Here is a 25,590-nt window from a genome sequence, read left to right as displayed (position 1 = left end):
ACACACACATGCCCCTGTTTTAGTGGGGAGATGGGGTAAAAAGACTAACAGCTGTGCCAGTCTTTCAGCTTTGAGCTTTGTGGTGTTTTGTTTTTCTCTCTTTTTTTCAGATGAGGGCTGTGCTCTTTCAATAACTTAAAGCTTCTGCAAAATGCAACTTCAAGCTGGACCATTATAGATTCAGGTGCTATGTCCTACATTAGCAAACTGCTAATTTGGAGATTGCTCTTCAGAACATTTAGTCTTAACGTGTACAGCTTGCTAACCAGAGAAAAGTATCACATCCACATATATACACAGACACAGACACACACACACACACACACACACACACTTAAAACTGAAGTGTTTATTGCATGCTAATGTTACCATAATCAGTCCTGGCAAAGATGACCCTTCTCCATTGTGCTGTAACCAGACAAACACAGAGTGTCTTGGAATTCCTTCAGTCTCAGCCAGCTGCTGCCTGTTTGAAGGATCACCAGTCTGGGAACTGGTATCACTGTGCTGAACACCAGTACGTTCACCGTAGCAATGTAAACACAGCCAGAATTCAAAACCCCATCTGTGCAAAGAATTTCAGTATAGAGGACTTTGTGAGAGATTTTTGTTTGAGATTTAATCAACACACATACCTACTTCTTTCTTTAAATGATCATTACAAGCCTCGGTAAAGGAGTGTTATCGAACAAACTTAGATGCTTGGCTTCTGTCCTCACCATTGTTGTTGCTGGCAGACATACCAAAATGATGCAGTGCATTTAGAGAAGGCCAAATATATCCTCACTGGCATGTAGAGGAAGTTTCCACAGAAGTCATACAAAAGAAAACACTGAGCACAGAGATCCGTTCTGCTGTATCTGTGCAATGTTCATCTAAATGGCTTACTCGTGAGAAAATAAATAGTGCCTTATAACACCTTTCAGCTAAGGAAACAGGGCACTGGTTGGGTTTAAAAGGATGAGGTATGGGTACAGTTGTTATGGCCAGATGTGGTCTGTGACAGTCCCTCAACACTTGCTGTAGTTGTCATCTTCAGTTTTCTGTGCTTCAGGGTGAGCAATCAGCTATCCTGTAAGCAGAAGAAAATAGGCATTTACATGCTGGCAGAGATGGTCAATAAAAGCATGAGGCTTTGGAAGTATAAACTTTATGGGTGACAGTAACAGACCAATATCCTGCCTCAGCCTGGACTCCTGTATTTTTCAGAATGCTAATTGTTGTGAGTCTAACACAGAGCCCTGAACTGTGCAGTGCAAGGGTACAACAGCACAGAAAGTGGCCAGATATCCACCAGGTTATTTTAATAATTTTCAAAATGAGAAGTACCCAACTGCTAAAAAGCCCATACTGACACCAAAACCCAAAATGCCAGTTACAGCATCACAGTAAATGTGTATTGCAGTGTAGAAAACAGGGATCTGTGGATGATTTAACATTCTTCTGAAAGTAACTCTTGTGCAAGAAGCAATGACAAATTTGAATGAAAAAGCATCTTGAAATTAATAAAATAACCTTATGAGACTTCAGACTGGAGCAGATTTTAAACTGTCTTGGCTTCTTTTGGAACTCACCTCAGATTCTTGTCTTTCTGGGAGGGTTTCTATCCTGTTGTGATCCTGTATAACTTGTGGGGCCTCGGCTTCTAGCTCTACATCAGCCTGCATGCTGGGCTTTTCATTCTCCCACTTTGCAAAGCCTTTGTTCTTCCCAGCTTTTCCGTGGAATTTCGACTTCATTTTGGGGAAAGTATGGGAACCTGAATCATTCCAGCCTGGCTCATGCCAGAGTGGCTCTGTCTGCGTTGCTTGGCTGGTGGTCACCCGCTGCAGCCGCACGGAAATTTTTCGTGAAGAGCCAGTGACGAGGGTGATAGCTCTGCCATCAAGGTCCTGGTGTTCTGCAGCAACACTGGGAAATTCAAATACTTCATCTTGGACTGAAAGAGAAGGTGGAATTGTTTCATTTAAGTATTCTATTTCAAGGTCTTTACAAGAAGGTAACAAGCCTGGGGGAGGGTGGGGAGGTAACCCCTTGTATGCAGCAGTGGTATAATTATCAGTATCTTTATGCTGCTCGGAAACTGTTTCTGATGCTGTGTGCACAGATTTTATTCTCTCACCATGCTCAGGGAGTAAGGCAGTGCTAGAATTGTGCCCGATGTCTCCTTCCCCCTAAGTGACAAAAAAGGAGAAGTACAATTTCATTTCTTTTCAGCTGGGATAGGGGTGCCAGTGAGGAGGATAGTGAGCCTTAGATGGGACACAAAGGCCATCACTGGAGAAAAGGATGTTGTAATCTGAGGACTGAACACATGCCATAGAGCAGTGAAAAGTAGAGGTGCTGCTCTGTGTGTTGATACAAAGGAAAAATTAAAAATGGCAGCAAGGACACTGGCCATTAGAGAGGATTCCAGAAATGGTTTAAAATAGGAGGAAAACTGCCCTCACCTGGAGGCAGAGATGGACTGCTAGGCAGAGACCCGTGGTTGCTGCCTACTGAGGTTCCTCTGGAAAATTTCCTGCATGCCAGCACAAGCAGGTCTCTGCATTGCTTGTGACAGTTGGCACCACAATCTGTAAAGAGAGAAATTGTCAAGTCATCAAAAGGAAAGCCACAACTATCTGGTAATCCCTCAGGGCTATTAGCAGGCAGATACCAAGGAAGGACTTTGAAGGAACAAACAGTTTGACAGAAGGTGTGAAGGGAGTCACAGAAATGGATCATTTGGTGTGAAGGGCATTACAAAAAAAAAAAAAAAAAGGATAATTTCCATGACAGCCATTAATAGAAAAATGGCAGGAGAAGAGAAGAAGTAAGATGATATTTTAATAATAAAATGGTCTCAAGGAAGAGATGTGGAATTACTGATATGATCCTGTGTATGCCATGCGTAAAACTTCTGCCCCGAGAGGGGGCATTATTTATTTGGCTGGCTTTTATTTCACCCAGCAGGGCCCATTATAGTAAACATATTTGGTTAGAAGACACCAGAGCACCCATATCCTAAGCCTCTGGAAGGACTGCTGGATGTCAGTGCAGACTACTGTAGGTTAAAACTAGTCTAAGTAGCTCAGTAAGCAACATGAGCACATGAATGAACTCTGTGGAAGTGTATCATCCACCCAGATGAGACTTGCTGAGTACTTGCACTCCAAGCCTCTGCTAGGATCTGCATCACTATGGATACATCATTGCTAGGTGCATTTATCTGAAGTGTGGCTGGAGTATGGATCTTATCTGTAAGAAAGGGCTGAAGAGTGGAGGATGTGCCCCAAACACAATCTCTCTCTCCTCTGTGTACTTTTCCATTGTTTGAAAATTCCCATCTCCCTTGTTTCTTTGTTGCTGTTCCATAGCCCAGCATTTTGTTCTAGGCAAGCATTGCCAGGGTGCTGCATTTTTAACTCTGCTATAAGAACCACTCTGCTCAGGGCAGCAGCTCTGGCATGATGGGTGAGAGTTCTGGTTTCGGCCGCCACCTTGATCATATGACTAATACAGCAATATATGCCCAGCTCTGGTTTTCTCTGCCTCAAGGGTAGCACTCTCCCTCAGATACACTGAAGATCTCTCTTGAAGTGAAGAACTCCTACCACTTGCAGACCAGGCAGTCTAGCTTTTAGCTCATTTCCCACAGTGTTGGGGTAGGCAGCAGCCCTGAAAGGAGGAACTCCCTCCCTCCCCCTGCTGTGTCAGAGGTTCAGAGGATGACAGCTCTGTGCTCAAAGGCAGAATTCATCCCTAGTGGGTGTCACAATCCAGTGAAGCTGGAACACAGAGCAGCCAGTAGCTGCTGCAACAAAAGGCAGGCACCCTCACACTTCTTGATCACTGTAGGATCTGAGAGAGCAGCTCTGCTCTCTTGCTTTCATGCCTCATTGCCTGTAACTTTGACTTTACAGAAACACTTGCGCTCAGTCCCCACTGGGCCACTGCTACAGGCAGCGATGCAGGACAGGAGCTCAACTTTCAGATCTCAAATTGAGTTTACAGGTTGGTGTGACAAAACCTTACCTTCCTTCCCTCATCCTACCAGTAAAACTATAAACTGCAACCAGCCCTTTCAAAGCTTCTAAGATGACAGTAATCAAGAATATCTGAATTACATATGTTGATTTAGCCATGGACATTTCCCCCATCCCTCTCTGAGGAAGAGAGGTTTTGGCTGGAGAGAGACAGGAATATGGTGTATCCTAAACAAAAATACTGTGAATTCTTTGTCCTTCTCCTTGGAGTCAGTGTAAGACTAGGGGAAAAAGAGTACAAATGTGAATGTTCCCCTGTGAATAACTGAGATGCAGCTACAGCTGTGAAAATCAACAGTGCGCTTCAGCCAGAGTTGGGCTGTTTGAGAAATAAATAGGTCCAGGATTGTAAAGCCAATAAGGACCACTACAATGTCCCTTTTCCTCTGACCTGCTTAATATAGTGCAAGCACTGCATAAGAAATTAAGTATTTTATGAAGGCAAAGGGGAGGGATGTAAGAACTCTAGGATTTTTTATAAGTTGAATGTCTGAAGAAGATCTTGCAAGGAGATCTGCTGGGCAGTCTAGGAATTAAATATTTCTGTATTTCTAGCTCAGCCACTATTAAATTGCAAATAGGCTTCACTACAGGCACATGGATGTACATGACAAACAGTGTTGCCAGCAGACTTTTTCCTGGCCTGAGTCTCAGGGGATATATTTCAGGATGTGTCTCAGTGTTAGGATAAGAACACTTGGTTTTCCAATTTACAAGGTCTTTACTGGTAGAAAGTGACAGCTCATGGAGTCAGGGGCTGCTTTGGACCTTTATCTCACAGAATATGTGTGTTCCTCCTGGGTGGTATTTTCTCTAATGCAGGGAGACTTCAGAGTGTACCAGTAGTCAGTGCTCATGGACAATACCAAATGTAGATGCAAGATGTGTTTGAACATATGCCATTTTAGTTAAAGGTATGGTTGACTGACTTGTACTAAAACCCAAAACCCATAGCTTGAAAAAAAATCCTTGTAATATTTATTTACCTTTGCATTTGTAGCCTTGTTTGATTATACCCCAGAGCTGCAAAGAAAGACAAAAGAACATCAAGGAATCAGAAAAGAAAGCTGGAAGGAAAACAAGGTCACAATGAGGAAGTACCAATGGCTACAAAAGCACAAACAGGATACAACTGCTCTTAACACCCTTCCTGTCAGGCAGACCTCCCCCTCTAATTGTGATAAGACTTGTGTACCTTCTCCCTTACTTCTGCTACTTACTAGCAGTAATGGGACTACCAGAGAAGGAGAGAGACAGACAACATTTGCTTCCAGGTACGGGTGAAAAATTGCCATCGTATCAAGCTTTGTGAAAGCAGCAGAGCACATTCTGCTTCTGGGCTCCCTTAGTGTTATCTGCAGGAGAATTTCCTGTGTACATCCATTTTCCAAATACATCACTGATCCATAATGTTCAAACACAGCAGAAGAAAACACCACTCGAGATAAAAACTAGGTTCTTGGTTCCTGTACTGGTTTCCAGCACACCTAGCCATAGCAATCTGATCTGTGCACCTGCCTTTTCCCACCTTAAAAAAACCCAAAAAACCCCAAATAGTTGAAGAATGAAACAGGCAGAAAAGCCACTAGATTCCACCTTAGCCTTTCCTCAGAAGCTGTTCTTGTTGACATACACTTAGAACTACCAAATGCTAAACTTCAGAGGGCCAGTGTGTGTGGTCCCACTTTTGGGAAGCTTTCACTGCCACGTGAGCAGGATTGCTTGGAAACAGGGAAACTCCCTAGCAAATTGTTTTCTATATATGCAGAAGCACTGTATCTACAGCCATAGCTTTATAAAAACAAGCATTTCCACTCTGAGAAGCAGTGAGAGGAAGGGGCAATTTTTCTAACTCCATAGCATAAAAGGAATAAAACTGGGGACTCTGGTGTTTATTTTTCCTGAACTCATTCACCTCATGAAGGGAGGGTGAACACATCCAGGCAGCTGAAACTGCATGTGGCTCCTCACCAGATTTGTAAGTATCCATGCACAAGAGAGTGGAGGGTGAATATGGTCATTAAGGAACAGTTTAAAGAGAAGAGATGATGAACATTCAGAATACAAAGGAAAGAGTAAAGTAAACAGAATGGAAAGATTCTGGATGAGAAAAACATCCCACTCACTGCACGAAAGAAATAGCAAGGAAAAACGGGGGTCTGGAGAGAGCAAAAATAGATTAGCCAAGGTAGAAGAATGGTGAAAAAAAGAACAGAAAGGACAACAGTGGAACCTGGGTCCATAGAAGGCCTGCTGCTTATTCTTTTGCTAATGCTGCATATGTGCACAGTGAATGCAGTTGCTGTGCTCAGGAAGCAACAGTGGAGCACCCCAGTCCCTCTTAAAAGAGCAGCAATGACCTATTTTCCCAGATCTCTTTCACAGGATCACTGTAAGAGACATGGATTGTTACTTATTTCTTTTAAGCTCTAATCTATTCCCACTGAAGTCCTTTCTCCTCACTCCTCACCTTATCTCTGTACCTTCCTCCCACTCAAATTTGGCACCACTGTTGTGGTTACACACCGCAGGGAAAGCTTAGCTGAAGTGTCATGTCATGAATTCTGACCTAAAGCTTTGAATGTGTCTGACACAGCTTTGCTGCAAAGCTGTCTTGAGCCAGCTCCAAGGTAAGAGGATCTGTGCAAATTCAGATTATAAAGCTTAACAGGATGGCCTGTCACCTACCCTGCCACGTGGTGCAGCTCAAGCTGTGGGATGGAACTGTGACTGGCCATGGGCATATCAACTTTGTGCTGCTAATGGCATTAAGTCTTAGCTTGACCTTCAAAGTTTGTATCATTTTAATAACTGTGTGCATTGTACTGTCATGTCAATTCATCCTGCTGCATGGTCAGTGCACATTATTTTGACTGTGAATCAGTGCATCAGTTTGAAATTAGGTTTCCACCCGTGGATGAGTAGCACTGAAATGCAGAACAAATATGCAGCAGATTCTGTAGTTGGTTCCTGTCCTATCAGTCCAACTCATCCACAGAACAATGCCAATGACTTCAGTGAGCTGACAGGAAAAATGACCTTATTTCCATTTCCTGTACAACCTTTTACTCATTTGTATTCCTGCACTGGATGTAATCAGGGAGACGTGAAAAATCTAACAATGGCCGATTAGAAAATTGATGCAGGAGAAAAATATCTGCTGGAGAGGACGTTTTGGGGCAGTCCTCGGGCCTTGCTTTGCTGTGGAAGCCTTCCAAACCTGCACTGTCACAAACGCAATGACGTCTTCCCAAGGCAGCCTGGAACAACACGCTCTGGCTGGTGGCTGTCCCTGCCCCGTGGGTCTGCTGGAGCTGTCAGCTCGGGAGCCCACCAGCACGCTCCTACGTCAGTACTGACCATGTCGCCTCCAAAGCTTTTGCACTTCTAGCGGAAATAGGCGGAATTCCTTCTCCCCCACGGCGTTAGTCAGCGGCAGTGGTTGCCATAGGGACTTCAAGCATCTGAACAAAACTGACACGTCGCAAAAGAACTGAGTGGAAGATGGAGCATGGACTAGGGTAGGAACACCAGAGTGTGTCTGAATGGAGGCACGTTTTTGTGCTTAGTAGTGCTGTTATTGCTACTTTCAACCATTTTAGTGGAAAAGATCCTGGAATAAAGTCACCCCAGAGTGCAGAGGCGTATCTGCTCTGGTGTGCAGGGACAGGGGCTGGGTTTACAGCTGGTTATGTGGGCCACATGCAAGCAGAGGACATGGGCCTCTGCCCTTACTGCTTCAGCTGTCTAAATGTGGACATTTGATTTCAGCCAAGTGTGTCCATTAAAGCAACTTTTATATCATAGTAATTATTTATTCTTTACTATATTTGGGTTGAAGTGGAAAACTTAGAGGTTCACAAGCAACTCAAATGTCCACAAAACCAATCCTTTCCCAGATATGTAGAGAGCACTCTAATAAGTGACATCTGGTAAGTTGCGGCTGAGAGAAAAAGCAAATTATAAAACTCCCATCTAATAAATTCAAAAAATTCTTATTGTACAGAACTGCTGGAAGCACTTTTGGTTTCTTTACCAAATTAGAAGATCTATTAATTTAATAGAGAAAAAATTAGGGCTGTTATAGCCATTCAGAGAATTATGAACATATCTATGTTGCCATGTGCAACTTCCTGAGAAAGAACGACTTTTGCCTCATCTACATCCTCTGTTCCAGACATCTATTTTCCTCCAAGCTTGTTTTCATGGGAAATCAAGCCAAATTAAAGAACTTAAGATAAACCAAGTAAAACCATTCATATAGTCTCTAATATCCTTTAGCTAATGTAATTTTGTCCCCCCCCCCCAAGAAATTCTCACAAATGCCTGTTTTCAGAAACCACTAAATCAAAACTGGATTGCACAGTTACAATGTGAGTAAAAGTTTTGTGCTTCTGAATGCCATGAGATATTATTTGGCCAAGAGACTTTAGCAATGTATGGAGCCAGTTTCACCCCATATCCATTAAAGGGTAAAAGTTGTTTTTAAGATATGCTGGTATTAAAATCATACTTACAAATCCTGCACAGTGCTCGCAGAAAGTTGGTTTAAGATAGGTCATTTCCTGAAAGTTATGGATAAACCCTGGTCCCATTTTACACTGAAACTGTGACTTAGCTCTTAGAAAGTAAGCCATCATTTCTTCTTTGCTTATAAGACCATCTCTGTAAAGGAAATAAAAAGTAGAGTAGATCTGTCACTGCTCATGGCACTGAAAAATTTGGGGTTTTCTCATTGCAGAAAGCATGCAGCACACAAAGCACATCCTTTGAAAGAGCTGAAAAAGTCCTGGAAGGAAAAAACCCTTACAGCAGTTGTGATTCTAATCTTCCTTTAAACAATAACACTGAACTTGCAGCATGAACCTTGTTATCTCACCTGTTAGTGGTATCAGAACACAGACCAGGCCATTAAATGAAGGAACTTGACTTACTGCTCACACAAAACATTCCTCTGGCTGACCACCAGCCTTCACAGCCAAAGAGATTCTGGACAAGAAGAATCATCAAGCCCAGCTGGCTAGGAAATATATGTTTTATATACCTTCTAGAATATTTGTTACCCCCTCTCTGCTACATGCACTCATTTCCCCAGTGCTGTACACAACTTATTTGTTCCACCGGTCTGATGCTTGGTCTGGATAGAGCACCTCCCCTGTAATTTGACAGTACTTCAGGGTTTTGACTCAGTCCCAGCAGGAATTCCTCATTAAGCTATTACATAAATGATTTTCAAAGAGTCAGGTAAAGCAGGACTCCAACCCGGGTAGACTTCTTATACTGACTACAGTATAAGAATTTAAATGATAACAGATTCAGCTGTTGGTAATCTTGTCAGACACAAGAAACTTGGGAGACACTGTTCCTTCAATATTTGTATTTTCTGAATTTTTAAATATAGGAAAAGAAAAAAACCACCACAAAGAAATTCCAAGCTTACTGGTCTTTGTCCAGCACACAGAAAGAGTCCAAAAAGGGGAAGTTGGCAGCTATACTTTCAAAGTCTTCCTGAGAAATATAACCATCATGGTCGTGATCATAGTTCCTAAAGACAGACTGGGGAAAAAAAAGAGATTATTGTACTATTATCTAGACTATCCTGAATCTATAGAGGCCTCTTCAACATTATAATGACATGTAACTTAATTTTCTATTCAGCTATTCAGATGCTCTGTTGCATCTGGTTTATTCCTTTTTATTTTTACTTGGTATTTCAATATGCATATTATTGGACTCTATGGGAAAAATGGCTAATTTTTAAAGAAAACTTAACATCAGCACTTATCTAGTGATGATCCTCCACACCTCTTCACACATAATTATTCTTGCTTTACTTTTCTTCTTTGTTGGAAATGTCACTAAAATTCTGTCCCATGTGATGACATATTCTCTTTGCTTCATTAAGTACACTTTTTAAACATGAAAAAAGGGAAGAAATAAAACCAACAGCAGCTTTCCCACGACTGTTTCAGATGGTTTTGGCTTCATTTCTCATTTAGCTGGTCACCTCTACTCTGCTACAGTACTGCTTCAATCTCATTTGTTTACTAATATTTTGACACCCCGATCATGAGCTCTTTGTGTCTAACAACCATTCCCATCCATCAGCCCACCCCAATCCACTGCTAAGCAAAAACAGACATGGGATCAAATTTCAAATTTAAAAGGTGATGGGTGCCCTCCTCAGCTGCTAAGGAGTTACTATATTTTGTCCAGCTGTTTGCAGAGAAGTGCAAGGGGTGTTAAAGCTATGTATGATGCTGATGGGAAAACACGAGTGTCAAAGTCAACATAACTATCTGAGATGCACATAATGAAGTACAGACCCCTTCATTAGATTAAAATGTTGTTGATAAAGACATTAAATTAGTATACCGAGACCCCTGAAAGATGTTGGTATTGCTCTTGTTTTAACAAGAACCTGATGAAACCCATTTCTATCAAATGGCTGTAACCGATGACTGGCAGACCTCAAAAAACATCATAAAGAAGGAACCAAAACACAAAACCAAATAGTATTCAACACTTTTTGTAATAAATACAGTGCCTATAAGCACAACTCAAAGCAACTAGTAAATAACAAGTATTGGCAAAGTGAAAACAGCTGTGCAGAGTGGTGTGAGCCTTCTAGTAAGCTGTATTCATAAAAGCCCTAAACCATGTTTTAATCCTCAAGCATACGTCCTGAAGCAGGCCAAAATTGTGGAATTGGGGACTGCAACTCCCTCAACCATAGAAACAAACATAAACTCCCACTGAGCACATTCTGGAAAGATTAAGGAATTGTGACAGACTTCCTATTTAAACAAGCTATCAAAGAGAGGTTTGGATGTGGAGTTATTTTTATCAACACATACGGCACTGAAAAAAGCAAATCAGGAACATTGTGTGCATTTCTGGCATCCCACATTAGAAGAAGAGTGAATTTTTTTTAAAAAAAGGGCTTGTACGAAAAGTAAACTACAAGATATACTTGAAGTCTGAGTGAGAGAACTGAAGACTTTGTTTAGGTTATCTTAACAACATAACCCCAATTAACAATCTGTAGCACAGACAAGGCCAGAATTTAATAGCTCCTCCCAGACTTACTTATTAATTTGTAGAAAGCAGAAGGAAATGTTCTGTCTCCAAAGGAATCTGGAGGTGTTTAGTTTTGTTTACATTACCTAGCACAACACTTCACCTTCCAAACGGAAGCTAGAAGATCCCAGCTATAATTCTGCATGACCTCATGTCCACATTTTAAAAGTGACACCAAGACAGTGCTGTCTTTACCATAACATGACATGCTCTGGACAGTAAAATAACAGCAAGCTGAAAACCAGAGGCTGTTTCCAGAAAAGTTCATTGGACCTATTAATGTGTGAGACCTTGTTTCTGAGAAGCTTTCTTTTCAGCTCTCTGTTACCAGACATGAATTTTGTGGCTAGAGCTGCAAAACCTCAACTTCGCCTGCTGAATTTATATTTGCTAGACAAACCTATTAAACAGGAGGCAGGTTTTGGATGCTCCTGAAAGTCTCCTCCTTTGTACCCAAAAACCTATTTACTAATCCCATTGCTGATTGCAGGAATAAAATAAATATTTCTGAAGGTATCAGTAACAGCTCAAATTTGTTATCATATGTCTGAAATTCAACCCAACCATAACAATCTCATGATAACCTTGAAATTAATTATAATGATGAAAATATCAAAGCTATCATCCTCTTAGACCAGTGTAATATTCCAAGTACTTACATCCACCAGTTTCCGTATGTGCTTGTTAATGACGGTAGGGTCAGGTTTAGGTACCACTCCAGATGCCCACTCCAGTGGCACTACTGGCTTGTTGGGGGTGGTCGGGGAGGTGGGCTGCTGAGAGATGGATCAGAACACAAGGATTTTCAAATCTGAATTAAGAAGCTGAATTTCCCATTAGAAGTGGCTCGAAATGTCACAGCTACAACCACAAACTACTGGAGTACCCGTAAAGACGTGCTTAGTAAAACATCAGGCAGGGCTTTAAAGGGCTGCCTGTCTTCACTAACAGAATCAGTTGGGCTCTCTGTGGCACCTTGCAGCTGCACTGCCACCACCCAGGGAGCTCAGAAGCAAGCCCGAGCAGTCTGTCCTCACTGACAACTCCAGAGGGTTCAACAGCTATGAGACTTGAAGGGAGAGGGAAGGAAGGTCTGTGAACACAGCGGGCATCAGAAATGGGTAAGCCCAGAAACCTGCTTTGCTCCTCAGTAAAACCTCTGAGGAACTCTCCAGCACAACACAGTCTGTCCCAGATCCCTGCTGGAGGGACCGTGCTCAGGAGCCACGTGAGGGACTGCCACAACCTGAGTAAGTTCATACTCCTGCTCTGTGCAGCACCAGCAAGACAGCAGGATGCAGAAGCAGGGGAAGAATTGTGCTCAGCAACCCCACTGGTTTCCAGCTGAGATGTGCCAGGATGTACAGCTTGATTCCTCTAGGCAGCTTGAGTAGATAGGGGCTAATCTTTGACTTTCTCTGCAGATAACACCAGCCAGACTATTTTATTCTAAAAACATCTTGGTCTTGACAAAACAATAGCTGACAGCTCACTGGATGCATGGAGCTCACAGCCTGACTCCCTCCACACCACTACACAGTGGGAGTAGCTCTGGAATGCAGCTCAGATTCTTCAGGTAGAAAATATAGGACAAACCTGAATACATTTTCAGGTAAGGATTCAAAAATAACCAGTTAGCATGAAAAATGCTGTAAGACATACTGGCCTTTCCCTGCATCTGCCGCTGGACATCTAGCAGGTGAAGCAGTGTCAAGCAGAAAAAATCCAGTGTGTTTTGGATCAGAAGGGAAAGGGTCCACAGTCTCAGAAAGCCCCTGTGTTAGCTGATGAACAAAGAATCTGGGTCTCATCTGTCCCACTCTAAATTGGTGTGACTTCAAAGGGAGACAATTAAGACATGTAAAGATGTTACACGTATCACTGCGTAAAACAGTGATGTTGAGGACTTTGACATTGAGATGAGAAATGGTCACAGGATCATATTTTGTGTTTGGTTGGAAAAGAAAAAATGGATTTGTTAGTGGGTTGCTTGATTAAACTGGCTTTTCCTTTTTCAACTGTTAGAACAGCTTTTATCAATGCCTCAATAGATTTTGACCCGTACAAATGTACACAAGTAAGTTTGGGAGGAAAACATCTCTATATCAACAAAATTAAATTCCAATTAGAAGTACGGTGAACCTGGACGTCCAGCTCTATCTCCCAAAAGCACTGGCTCAAAGCATCTGTATTAAAAGGTTCAGTGTGGTGCTAGACTAACAAGACCTCATGGAGAGCTTTTAACACCTGCTGGTCTGAGGACACAGTGACAGAAAGAGACTGAATCCACTGGAGCCTTCCTCTTTCTTCTGGGCTATTTCATTTGAAGCCTCATTCAATTTCAATGGCTTTTTTGGCAAGTTGCAATGAAAATTCATGTTACTGACTACTAGCCAAAGGGAAATATTTGTTCCTTCTATTTCACTCATAGACTCAAAGGAAAAACCATGATTTTATTTATGTATTTGAAATGCATCCTATGGGGAAAAGTTGTCCAGAGACTACCAAGTTGAATTTATTAAACATTCCAAAACACTGTTTCTGGTCATGCAGTTTGTGATTCAGATGGTATCTCCCAGTTATTTCACCAGCACAGGGACCATGGTATTGTAGACTGAGAAAGCATTTTCAGATGTTTGTGAACATCTATGTATTTTGGCATTGAAATGAATTCTACTGAAAAGCAAAAAAAATTACCTAAGTGCATCATCAGTGGCATAATTGCACCAGGCAGATCTAGACAACAGCTGTATTAGCAAAAACTCCCAGCAAGAAGATCACTAATGGATGGGGAAAAGCAGTGACAAGGAGGTGCTATACTACAGCTGGTGGCCATTCCTCAGTGTTTTCTTAGGCTGCTATACTGACTGAAGAGTCTCCTCCCAGTTTTAGCAGAAGGAAAGTCTTGCTCAAGTCCCTGTTGACAGCAGACTCATATGCTAACAGATCAGCTCCACTTTTGCCTAGAAAATGATTGCAGCAGCATGAGGCACTTCCTCCGTAGTGCACCTGCATGGGAGTGGTACCCATATAACAACAAATCGAGGAGCAGTTGGAATGATATAACTATGCTGTCATGTTGCCTTTGACAAATTTTTCCACATACGAAAACTCTACAGATTCTTTCCCCTCTAATACAGCCTGTGTGTTTTGGCACTCCATCAAAGAGAAGTAAGCTTCAAATAATCCAGCTTCTGTCGATTCAGCTGCAGCTTTTTACCCATCAGGGTGCAGCAATAGCTCAATGTCACTGGCTATCCATCGATCCTTATGCAAAAGTGTCCCACAATTGCTGGGTGCTGTTAAACTTCACAGCACTGTTTATATTGCTTTTGTTCTGCTTAAAGCTCGGGCTGGGGATCAAAGCAGCAATGTGATAATTTTCTTCATTTACAGTAGCGGTCCATTAGTCCTTCCACAGCATAGGGCTGTAGCATTTCAACTTTGCTGGCAGTAATGAGAGCATGAGGGACCCAGAATGACTGAAATAAACAGCAACTGTTGTGGTCAAATTGTATCCAACAAGCACTGGAGACTCAGTAATGAAATTTCAAATGTGCAAGCTGAGCTACTGTTGACTGTAAAAATATTCATTAGTTTCCTTATCAATGTTCATAATACATCATTGGGAACACACACACATGGTCCTCAAACTGGTCTCCAAGAGTGATTAACTATTTTAAACCCCAGAGAAGCCTTATACTTGGAAATTAAAGGGCTCTGCTTCCTTGCTTGCTTTTAAGAATGTTTCAAAATCTTAAAAAGCACTGGAATGCATAATCTCAGACTCCTGGACTCTGCTCTCACACCCTGCAAAACACTTCCAGCCACCCTCATCTTCTGCTGCTGTCAGACTTGAGAGGGCTCAGCCTGAGAGCATCACAGATTGGGTATTAAAGGTAATGAGAATGTTAATACACTGAAGAAATGCTCAGGGGAAAGTGGAGTCCCCAGCCTTTGGCAGCAGAGGAAAGAGTGATACTTTAAGTGAAATTCAACTATTAATTGTGAGATTTATCTGTATCCTCTGACTTCCAAAAAATAAAGAAAAATGCATGAACGCAGCATTATCTTTAGTTGCACATAACCAAATAAAGAGTAATATCTATTCTCATCTGTTTAAACATTGCTTGAGAGCCCAAGATACAGCCAATTATACCTAAGCAAACAGTTTTAAAATACTACAGTAATTATTTACCTTGCCTTAAACAAATCTTTTAATTCTGTGTTGCTTTATATAACTACACCAGCATCCAGAAAATCAACTAAGGGTCATGCAATAAATAATTGATATAAACTTACAAAGGATATATATCTAAAGCAGAACTTTGTTTTCCAGGACTTGCAGAGGTTTTGTTGAAAAATAACGAACTGTGAAGTGTGTTCCAATATTTATATCTCCCAATACGCACTAAAACCTATAAATAGTGACTGTGTCTTCTACACAAATGTAACACTAAAAATCTTTATGTACGTATGAATAAGGAAACACATTAACTGTCATTTAAATATTTAATCAACTGCATGAAGACAAAAAAAGCAATATGTCAAAACACAGTAAAAGATGACGTACAGATTTGGAGTTCCTTGGCTCCAGCACCAGTGAGAGCTTGTAGATATCATCCTCAGTGTGGTAAAGGTCCAAGGACAGCTACATATAAGAAAGAACGGAACACAGTAATATTTATTAGACTGGATTGGATATGACAGGCTTGTAAGCAGAGATACACCTCCCCACTGAAAGTAAATACAACATTTTGCTACTCTGAGTTCAGGAGACATGCCAAAGCCATGTGCACCTTCTGGAAAAGCAGACTTCCACAGAGCAAACACAAGCCAGGCTGGTGAGCACACGCTGCTGCTGCTCACGTCAGGCACTGCACTTGGGGGCTGGCACAACCCTCATCCTGAGCCCAGGGGTGAGCGGTGCTGCATGCTGACCTCATGCAAAGAGGGACATTGGCTCCAAAGACCACCCTTACACAAACACACTTTCTTCTAGCAGCTCAGTGCTTGTTAGAGACCTCAGCAAAACAATCTGGTAAATACAAAAGCTTCAGGAAAGAAGTCATAGTGGGGCTAGGCTGGAAGGACTTCAGATTTTATTCTGGTCAAATTTTGTTCCTCAAGAATGGCCATAGTAGCACAGCTCTTCTACAGAGATCAGTCCATGCAGCAAACACCTCTCTGGAAAGCCCTGGGCAGACAGAGGCCTGGGAGAGGCAGGCTGGCTTTGCCACCACTGTTGCAGCAAAGTGCTCCATCAAGAGCAATCTCAGTTTAGCCCAGCTTGGCTTGCTCCTGATCACCTCTTAGCAAGTAAGGCAAATTGCCTTTCAGCTTTGTTTCTAGATAAGTGAAAGATTTTTCTTTCATGTTCTCATTCTTTTCCCTAGAGTATTTATTGAGAAAAAGAGAAGGTACATAAATATGTGTAAAGTAGGATGAATCTGGTTTTACTTTGGCAGCTGGGGTCTCGCACTGATCCATGTCTGCAGTAAATTCCTCCTCTTTTGGAGTGATGAAGGAGAAAGGTAATCAACACTATAGCTAATGTTTTGCAATGAGAGGAAACAAACACAGCATGTTTCCTGTGGTCATGTTTCTACATTAATTTGCTTTGGAGAATTGACATGATTTGAAGTTATCCTCCACCTTGTAAATCCCCAGTTAAGCTGAGTTAAAAGAATGTTCCCGAGCAGACAGATAGAATTACTACTGACTAAACTACTGTGACAGAAGGTTATTTTTAGGGAATTTGAAATGCCAAGTAAGTAACAAGCAGGATCAGTGACACCTACTGCAGAACCACCTCTGGGAACCACCCTCTCTTAGGCAGAATTTTGTGCAATGAATAAGACAGAAGTTGTGCCCTTTCCCAAAACAGGCTCCCAAAGCAAACACATGGCTTTAGAGAAGTCTGGAGATGACATTATTCATTTTGTCTAGCTGAAACACTGCTGATTTTTGCACTTTGTAATTTGGTTAAGGGCACAGTGAAAGGATGTGCATCCTGCAGGTTCCTTTACCAGCCAGCATGCTGCTGTCAGAGTGTTAGGTAAGGGCTTGTCCTAAAGACAACATGGAACCAATAGGTGCTGTAATAAATATTATTCATATGGTGAGATATTCAGTGACTGTACTCTGAGGTTCCTTGGTGGCATAAAATAAAAAGCACTCAGTTGGAGCGCATGATATTATCAGGTCAGACAGGGAGTGAGAGAAGAATTGGTAGTTCAAAAGGTGTTGTCTGGTTCCTATGAAAGAGCACAGTTTTCTCAGCAGGCCAGATGAACAGGGTGTGGATTTGGGAGTGGAAATGTACTAGTATTTATTGAGCAAGATTGTATCTCTCCCTCCCTGAATTATATGACCTTGTCTTAAGCAGTGGTTGTAACTTCATTAGGCACAGTGTGTAAGCACACAAAGAAGAAGGTGTTGTCTAGTTCAGAAGTTTCATGCATTAGCACAAAAATTACAAGCGTGATGACCATGCAGTTATATAAACATTCATTTTATATTTTATTTACAGTTTTGCTCTGACAAATAAAGTGCAATAAGAGTTTTCCTAGAATAACCTTTATAGTGAGTGGCATTTTCTATTCTAATTTTACTATCATTGCTGTCCTATTTTTTTTCTGAGCAATTTGGAGGGGGATTGAGAAGGGTAGGGGAGTGATCAGAAACGCATGACTTACTTTTTTTCTCTAAGTGGAACTTACTGAACACAAGTTGGGGGGTGACTTTCAGTTTGATTGTTTAGGTAATTCTCATTCTCTTCTCTAGACTGGGACTTTCCAGTCATTTGCATATAGTCTCAGAACAGGTTAGATAAATAGATGTTGAGACATAAAAATAACGAGGGTAAAATGGTGGCACCAAATAAGTTCTAACACGGTTCATATAAATACACTGTGGTCTAGTTGAGAAACTGAGATCCACTTCCAATCCACAGAAAGTGATGAAATATTTACCTACAGGTTTTTATTCGCATTGTGTAAAAAAAACAAACCAGTGTGGAAATACTGCACAGCAGGTAAGGAAATCCCTTAAGCATCCTTAGCAAATGTAAGTTTTCTAATGGCAAAACTGTCTTTAGAGCTGTTTTTCCTCTCTGCTGCACTGCCAAGCTTGTGTTTAGGTCCTCTTTCACTACTTAGCTCCAAGTTTTGGATTCCAGGGAGCGGTACAGCACTGGGTACAAAGTCAGTGAGGGTGGAGCAAGTGTGGCCAGTAAGTCAGGAAAAGAGGAATAATCACAAACTAAGAGCAATCATGCACTAAGAAGTGAGTCCATCTTCATGTAACGTACTCTGGCTCACTGGCAGCTGAACTGTAATACATTTACTTCGCTTGCCCATGTAACTCAGACTCATTTACACAACACAAGGCAGGACTTGCATCCCGCTCAGCTTTTGCAGTCTCCTATGCCAGTAAACCTGGCATGTGTCTTTGCTGTCCATACAGCAGACCTTTCCCTTATTTGTGGCAGGCTAACTTCCATGCAAAATGCTGGCTTCTTTCAGCTGCTTGTTCAAAGCTAAAATTCTGTGAGCTAGAAGCTGATTTTTTATGCTTACAACAAGATGAGGTGGGGTGGAGGGGTGTGGGGATGGGGGGGAAGGCAGAATTCCAAGTTTGCGTGCAGACATTTAAGGCAAGAGAAGAACTTGCCAAACTGTTGACCATTCAGCAGCTACCACTGAAATCAAGGGTCTTTTGTTCTATACTCACAATAGCATCTTAAAAATGCCTGTAAGCCCCTCGAGCAGGTGGCCTGAAGTCTACTACCCACCTCTCACCCAAGATTTTAACCCAAGCTCTCACTTTATAGCTCCAATCAAAGTCTCCCCAGACATCACCATTTCTATGCCACTTGAAAGGTATCAGCTCCCTTAGAGCAAATAGGACTCTACCACTGAGAAAAACCAGGCCATATTCCCACATGCCCACGAAATGCTAATATTATCTTGTTGTGCAAGTTGTTAGACTAGCAAACCAGTACCCAGTGATTTACTTGTCAAACAAGCACAGGCCAGGCTGTTAGCACTTGCTAAGTGTGGGGTAAAAGGCAACACTGAAAGGGAGAGAGGCCAGGCAAGAGATTTACACATTGCTTATCAGGACAAGACACCTACTAAAAGCATGCCCAGATAGAAGGTGCTCAATGGGAAAACAGCAGAAGTGAAGAAACAGTTGGGTCAGCCAATTCACACACAATTGAAAAGCATTCTACACATTTAGGTACATTTACTAGATTTGAAAGGGAGTTTCTCTAAATAAGGCAAAGATGGGGAAAATTTTTACAGTTGACATCAGAGAGATAAGACCTAGCAATAAAAGGAATGGTTAATTTTTCACGCTCTGAAAACTGAAGATGACATAGGCAGCAAGGGAGGCTAAATCTGCTAAAAGACCATTTGCACATAGCAAGGTCAACTATTTTTAGTCATCAGCTCTTGTCAGTTTTGGGTTTCAATCCTTTTCTTCTCCTATTTCTCTGAACCCAACCAATAATTTAAAACTTTCTTATTAACAAAAAGATAGAAAGAAACAATTAATCTACAATGCAAGTCCATCATTACTATTTAAGAGACTAGTGTAAAACAAACAAACAAACAAACAAGTATTGTATTCATATACACAGATGAGGACACAATCTACACATGGGAAGAAAAATGAGAATATTCATATTATGGTATGTACCAAAATTCTGGTCCAGGAACATTTTGTAGAAATTTGTTGGTTTTTCCCTTTTCAGAAGTCACCATTTTAAATTGATACTCCCACACTATCAAATGTACTTGATCCACAGCTACACTTCCAGTGACTAATGTGAAGACACAATTGCCCTGGAAAGGTTTTAGGATACCTACACCTGTCTACCTAGATAAACAGCCTAGATGGGCTGTCTCCATCATCACATAAAGGTACTACCATAGAATCATGCTAACAGGTAAAAAAAAGCAGAAGTTATTTGTAACCCTTGATCAGGTCTGGAATCAACATTGCAGAATACAACTTCATTTTTTACAATCAGATTGGTTCAACTGTATCAAAATCAGCAGAGTTTTATTATGAATGAATGCATCAGAGTATCATAGGTGAGAAAGTACCCATCATGTACTCAATTACTTCTCCTTGTAAATGAAACACACTGAAATAAATACAAAAATACAAATAAAATCCCTGTCATTTTGCTGAAAACAAAGAAAACAAGGAAAATATTTTCTAAAAAAAGAAAACCAGATACACTGTGTGAGATCAGGCTGATACAATGATGAATATATGAAGACCTGAAAGGTCTTCAAAAAATCTTTAGCATTCTCCTCCTTTTGGAAAACAGGTTGTCACCAAGAAGAGAGAGCAGCTAATGAAAGGGGTAGCAGCAGTTCAGCTTCCATCTCTCACTTCACATTGTCTAATTTCTACCCTTTTGGACTCACTTTTTTATTGCTCAGTTCCCTAAAGCCTGAGGTTCCACTTCCCCCTATTCAAAGCCAAGCTTGTAAGAAATGACCAGGAAGGGAAAGAGAGTCACAAGAAAGCAACTCTCAGTCCCTACAAAAACAAAACAAGATAATAAATATCTGCCTTCATAGTTCAAAACATAAGTTAAAGGATTGTTGCAGTGGTCAACATCTGGTGCCTTCTCTTTCCTGTCCCACTAACCAGGATTAAGACTTGTTCCCAAGTTGTTCTACACAGGGCACAACTGAAGGTGTTCCTATTCCCCCAAACGTCCCCAGTCCTCATTACAATGAAGTCGTAGGTATATCCACACCAGCTTGGTAGCTCCAAGCTCAGGGTCATATTTGTCAGCTTCCTTAGTGTAAAGCTCTGTACCTGATCAGTCTTAGTGTAAATCCATCACATTTTTATTTACTGGATAGGAAGGGTACTGTGTCACATGGAAAGCACAGGGGAGCAAGAGTGTAATGGTCCTCAAGCTGGAATTTCTCATGTGTCCATGCCAGCATGTCACCCAATCGTTCCACAGGAGACATAAGCCTCCATTCTAAGTAGTCAGAACTGAGTTTTTACTTCTCCTAACATAAATACAGCCCTCCATCTGTCATTCTTAAAACAGGTGATTTATAACAGTCCAGTTGCTGCTTCCAGCATCACAAACCACTGTAGCAAAACTCTCTTTGACTTTCTTAACACCTCACGTGAACTTGTTTCTGTTTTGTACTTTTTCCCTTTTCTTTTTCAAAACTGAGATGGTATACACTTAACTTTATAGATATGAATATTCCTACTGACACTCAACATTTGAACCACAGCAGTGAACTGAAACATGCTCAATACTTACGGTTAGCAGGTTAATTAAATCCAAATTAGGCTCTAAATGATGAGAAGCAGTTTGCAGGGAAACCAGCTCACTCAAGGTGATGGAAAGCTGCTGCATTTTCACTATGTTAACTTTGTTCTCATCTATCCAATCAGGAAAAATGACATGGACAGCAATCAAGTCTTTCAAATGGACTCCTAAAATAGGAATTTTGAAGCCAACACAGTCAGCAAAAGCCTTGCGGTAGTTGCAGTAGTTTCCATTGGAAGAGACCAGCTCTGTCATTTCGTTCCAGTCCTACAAATAGCCAGAGAAGCAAGTCTCTGTGAAAGCATTCATAGCATTTCCTTAATCTGAGCACAACTCTTGTCAGGGTGTCGACACCATTAATTTCCTCTCTGGCACAGGCAATCAGCCAGAGGATCTCTGTGAGCTCATCCTGCTCCACTGAGAGGAATGCCTTTCAGGATGCCCTGCCATGATCCAAGTATTGTGCTGGTGAGACACCTGCACTGCAGAACCCATCAGACCTCAAAGAGGTGATGTTCAGCTCAATATGTCTATGTTCTGGAGTCCACCATACCTTTGTGACTTCCGAAGACAGATGAGAATGAGTCTCTTTCAGGCGAGAAATAGAGCTGTGGCTTAGACCTCCCACAACTGCCATCAGCGTGTTGAAGTTCTGGAGGTGAAGGAGCTTCTGCAGGAGAGATTAACCATGTATAATTAAAAGTTAATGAAATACAACTAGCAGCTCTTCAATGTCACACACACAGCAAGTTAAGGGAGACAAACCATCATGGCTAAAGCAGAAATCACTAAACCAGGGCACATAACAGAATGGTTCAGCATTTCATTTTTTAATTAACTTAGCTCCAGAAGAAACACACAATAATGACAGTTGCCAACTGGAATACAACAAAGAAAAATTATTATATAGTTATGTCTGCTAGTTAAAAAATGCAGGCACACCACATCTGATCAAATAACCTCCAGTGATGTTGAACAGGCTATTCACTGAGGAAATAACACAAATAGCATCACCTGATTTGTTTACTGCAATCTCCATCTATATTCCTGCTTAGTATGGAAAGAAAAAAAGTCATCAGTGAGACTTACCTGTGCAACATTGATAAACTTTGTGATTACTTCTGCTCTTTGCTGGGGTGTCGGTTTGCTGAGAACCATGAGTTGGACCCATTTAGAGATGCCATTAAATAAAGCAATAGATCTCTCCAAAGTAGGATTGTTCTCCAAGCAGCCATGGATCACATAGCTTTGGTAGTCTGTGAACTAACAGAGAAAAGGCTCTTTCAGTAAAACAGTGGACAACTGAAGAATCAAATTGAAACGTCAGTGCTTTTTTTTCTTTTTAAAGCTCCTCTTGTTTAGAAAGTGACCATGATTCAGGGTCTGCACAACAGCTCTTCGTTAAAAGTTTTTTGCTGTTGTTTTGGTTTGGCTTTTCTTTAAATGTCAACTTACAGCTTGTTTGTGTGTCAGGAAATATAGAAGCCTGCATGATAAGTGTGATTGCTACTTCCATCTTTCCCGTAATTTACTCAACACATTTTATTCTGTGTAGTTTCATTTGACACCCTCAAGCCATAGTACTCTATAGGATCCCAAAAATTAAACTTCCTTAAATGTTTGAAAAACATTCTTCAGCTGTCCCTTAAAGGAAGGTTTTCAGTAACTAATGGCATAACTTTAGCTTGTGTATAGAGCTGCTAGCAATGCCAGACAAGATGGGTTTCTGGATCTTAGCTGATCAAAACCAGCCTGCTAGAAAAACATACGAGGGCTTATACTCTAACACAACAGATTCTTGTCTCCTAGCTGCAGATAAACAGTATTTCAGTGTTCAGATAATTTTAATTTTTTTTGTTATAGTTAACACTGCCCTTCCTTCTTCCCCATTTTTCTTTAAACAGGTAAAACCAAAGACAGAATTCAGACTAATCATATTCTACAATTACTTATCTTTGAGAGAACAAGTAGTACAAGATTGGTTAACTCTCACTGGTTGCAGAGAATCATTTGTGATAGGAAAATTCAGTTAGAAACAGCAAGGAAAAAAAAAAAGAAAATTCATTGCAGGTTTGAGTTTTCTTTCTGGAATCCCCAAAGGAATTCAAATGCATCTTAAGTCTAATTAGAAATCCATGCCTTTTTTCTTGTCCTTCTCTCCTACTTTGAGGTTAGCATTGCACAGATCACAGTAGGGTGTTTTCCCATGATTTGAAGTCTAGAGTAATTAACCTTTGAACATTATTAAGTGACATCAAAAGTGATTCTATTTAGACTGGTCTCAGCTCCTCGTTAATCTCTTTTTCCTTCCTCTCTTGAAACAAACAAAAAAACTCAGATATTTTTCTTAGTTTGGGAGTTTGATTTCTCTCATGCTCCTAAACACTTGAAAAAAAGGTCTCATTTTTCATCTTAGTAACTTACTGCTTCCATTTGCCACCTGATACAGTAATGGCATGTGACCCTTTCATGTGGATATTTGCCAGCAGAAATCAGCATTTCTTTTGGCATTTGTCTTACTCATTTGCTTTGTTTTAGCTTCAACTTTAGTTTTCAACCACTTTTGCCTCTAGTCCTTGTACAATCCTCTGCGAAAAGAAGCAACTGAATTTCCCTCAGTGCCAAAAATCATCAGACATGAAAAAGGTCAAGGAAGTGCATGGCTATGTATATCACACGAGAGAGTATAAAGATTTACTACACTGAAATATTGAGAAAAAAATTCATAAATGTGAAACCATGTGAACACTCTTTAAAGACAGGCTCCTAATGCAAGCAACAAAGTTGTGGGCTTCTTACAGAAATTCTCCTAAATGATTTATGCTCCAAAAAAGTGAGATGCTCAGCTAGCTCAATGGGCTCCAGATGGTCAAACAGCAGGCAGGCTTTTCCTTTCTTGGAAATCTTCTTCCTCTGTGTAACTCTTCTCATCCAGTCATAGGAAGGACTGCAACAGAATAGGTATAAGTGTCAATTCTGTTTGGGTCTATGTCAGTATAGGCCACAGCTGGAATGTATCATGTAAAATTGACCATAGAAGGACCAGGAGCCTTCTGGTCTGTGACATCCAGCACATAACAAACACTTAGAATACGACATGTTCAAGAGCAGAACAGAAGAGAGGAGTTTTGGATGCACTACAACAAGTGATAAATAATAGCAGGTTTCTATCACAACAAAAGGACAACGTATTCTTCCCCATGATACAGGAAGCCATAATTAAAGATGCTTTGGAAATACAAGAAATCCAGTTCACAACAAATTCTGATACAGAATAAAAACACACTTGAATAACATCAAGGATTAATTCTTCCTCTGTAAGTGCACAGGTCCCTGGAGTAATGGACCAACAGAAGCAGCTGAATACCGTGCATGTGCCATATTTTAAAAGAAAATCTACAATATCAAATGAGATGCAAAAGCATGTCTGGTGATGTTTAAAAGGTAACTTTCATTTCAGCTTGTCAAGGAAATAGTAGCTGTAATAATTTTGATGCGATGCAACTACAAATGTGAATGCTAAAAATTCTCCAGTTAAATAATAGAAAATATTACAAAAAACTAAGAGATTACTGGTGAGAGGACAAGAAAGCTTCTCCAAGAAGATCTAAGATTTACACAGCATTCCAGTCACTACATTGCTTGTTATTCTGTATGAAAATGTATAGGAAAAAAAAGTAATACTAATCACTTAATTGGCACTTGCTTTGCCAGAAAAATAATTTATCTCCTGTTTATATGAAAAACTTAAAGATAGGAATCTTCTCTTTATTGTGTAACTATAACTTCAAATTTTTAGTAGCTTCAAATTTAAAGATGATTTGCAAGTGCTTTTTTTGCTCTCTCAAGATCAAGACAGCCCTTAATATTTTTATACTTTGTACAGAACTAGAATTCTGCTGTTCCAGACACTAAGATGTTGCAGCTCATGACATTCTTACATGCTGGAGATATCAATAAGATGGATGTGATCCTCATATCCAAGCTGGCTGGCTACTTCTTGAAACTCTTCAGTCAAACGAATCAGCCCAAGATCCAAGTTAAATTCTGCAGGAAATTCCAAAATCCAGTATCTGAAATCCACAGACAGCAGTTAAGAGAGACTCAGGTATAACATTCAGTGGCTGCATATATTTTACATATATCTTTTTAATAGGA

The 25,590-nt window shown here is 40.8% G+C and overlaps 1 protein-coding gene across 11 annotated transcripts in view; it reads right to left on the bottom strand.

The window, feature by feature from the left end:
• Positions 1-329: 329 nt before the first annotated feature.
• RASGRP3 (RAS guanyl releasing protein 3) overlaps positions 330-25,590 on the bottom strand; it is a 56,204-nt gene continuing 30,943 nt past the window's right edge. For 10 of the 11 annotated variants that reach the window (XM_010391674.4, XM_010391676.4, XM_010391680.4 and 7 more), the window contains 13 exons: positions 25,374-25,505; positions 24,232-24,379; positions 22,522-22,695; positions 21,986-22,102; positions 21,424-21,699; positions 15,682-15,759; positions 11,768-11,884; positions 9,469-9,584; positions 8,546-8,693; positions 5,015-5,051; positions 2,451-2,576; positions 1,575-1,939; positions 330-1,072 (listed from right to left, as the gene is read on the bottom strand). In XM_010391674.4, the coding sequence (XP_010389976.1) occupies positions 1,064-1,072; positions 1,575-1,939; positions 2,451-2,576; positions 5,015-5,051; positions 8,546-8,693; positions 9,469-9,584; positions 11,768-11,884; positions 15,682-15,759; positions 21,424-21,699; positions 21,986-22,102; positions 22,522-22,695; positions 24,232-24,379; positions 25,374-25,505 (1,843 nt within the window). In that variant the 3' untranslated portion in view covers positions 330-1,063. The remainder of the gene's footprint in view (positions 1,073-1,574; positions 1,940-2,450; positions 2,577-5,014; positions 5,052-8,545; positions 8,694-9,468; positions 9,585-11,767; positions 11,885-15,681; positions 15,760-21,423; positions 21,700-21,985; positions 22,103-22,521; positions 22,696-24,231; positions 24,380-25,373; positions 25,506-25,590) is intronic. The other variant, XM_019281310.3, reaches the window with a different exon arrangement.

Source organism: Corvus cornix, chromosome 3 (assembly GCF_000738735.6).
Source record: "Corvus cornix cornix isolate S_Up_H32 chromosome 3, ASM73873v5, whole genome shotgun sequence".
Taxonomy (NCBI): domain Eukaryota; kingdom Metazoa; phylum Chordata; class Aves; order Passeriformes; family Corvidae; genus Corvus; species Corvus cornix.
Note: the sequence above shows the minus strand (reverse complement) of the source record. Positions and strands in the feature narration are given on the sequence as shown.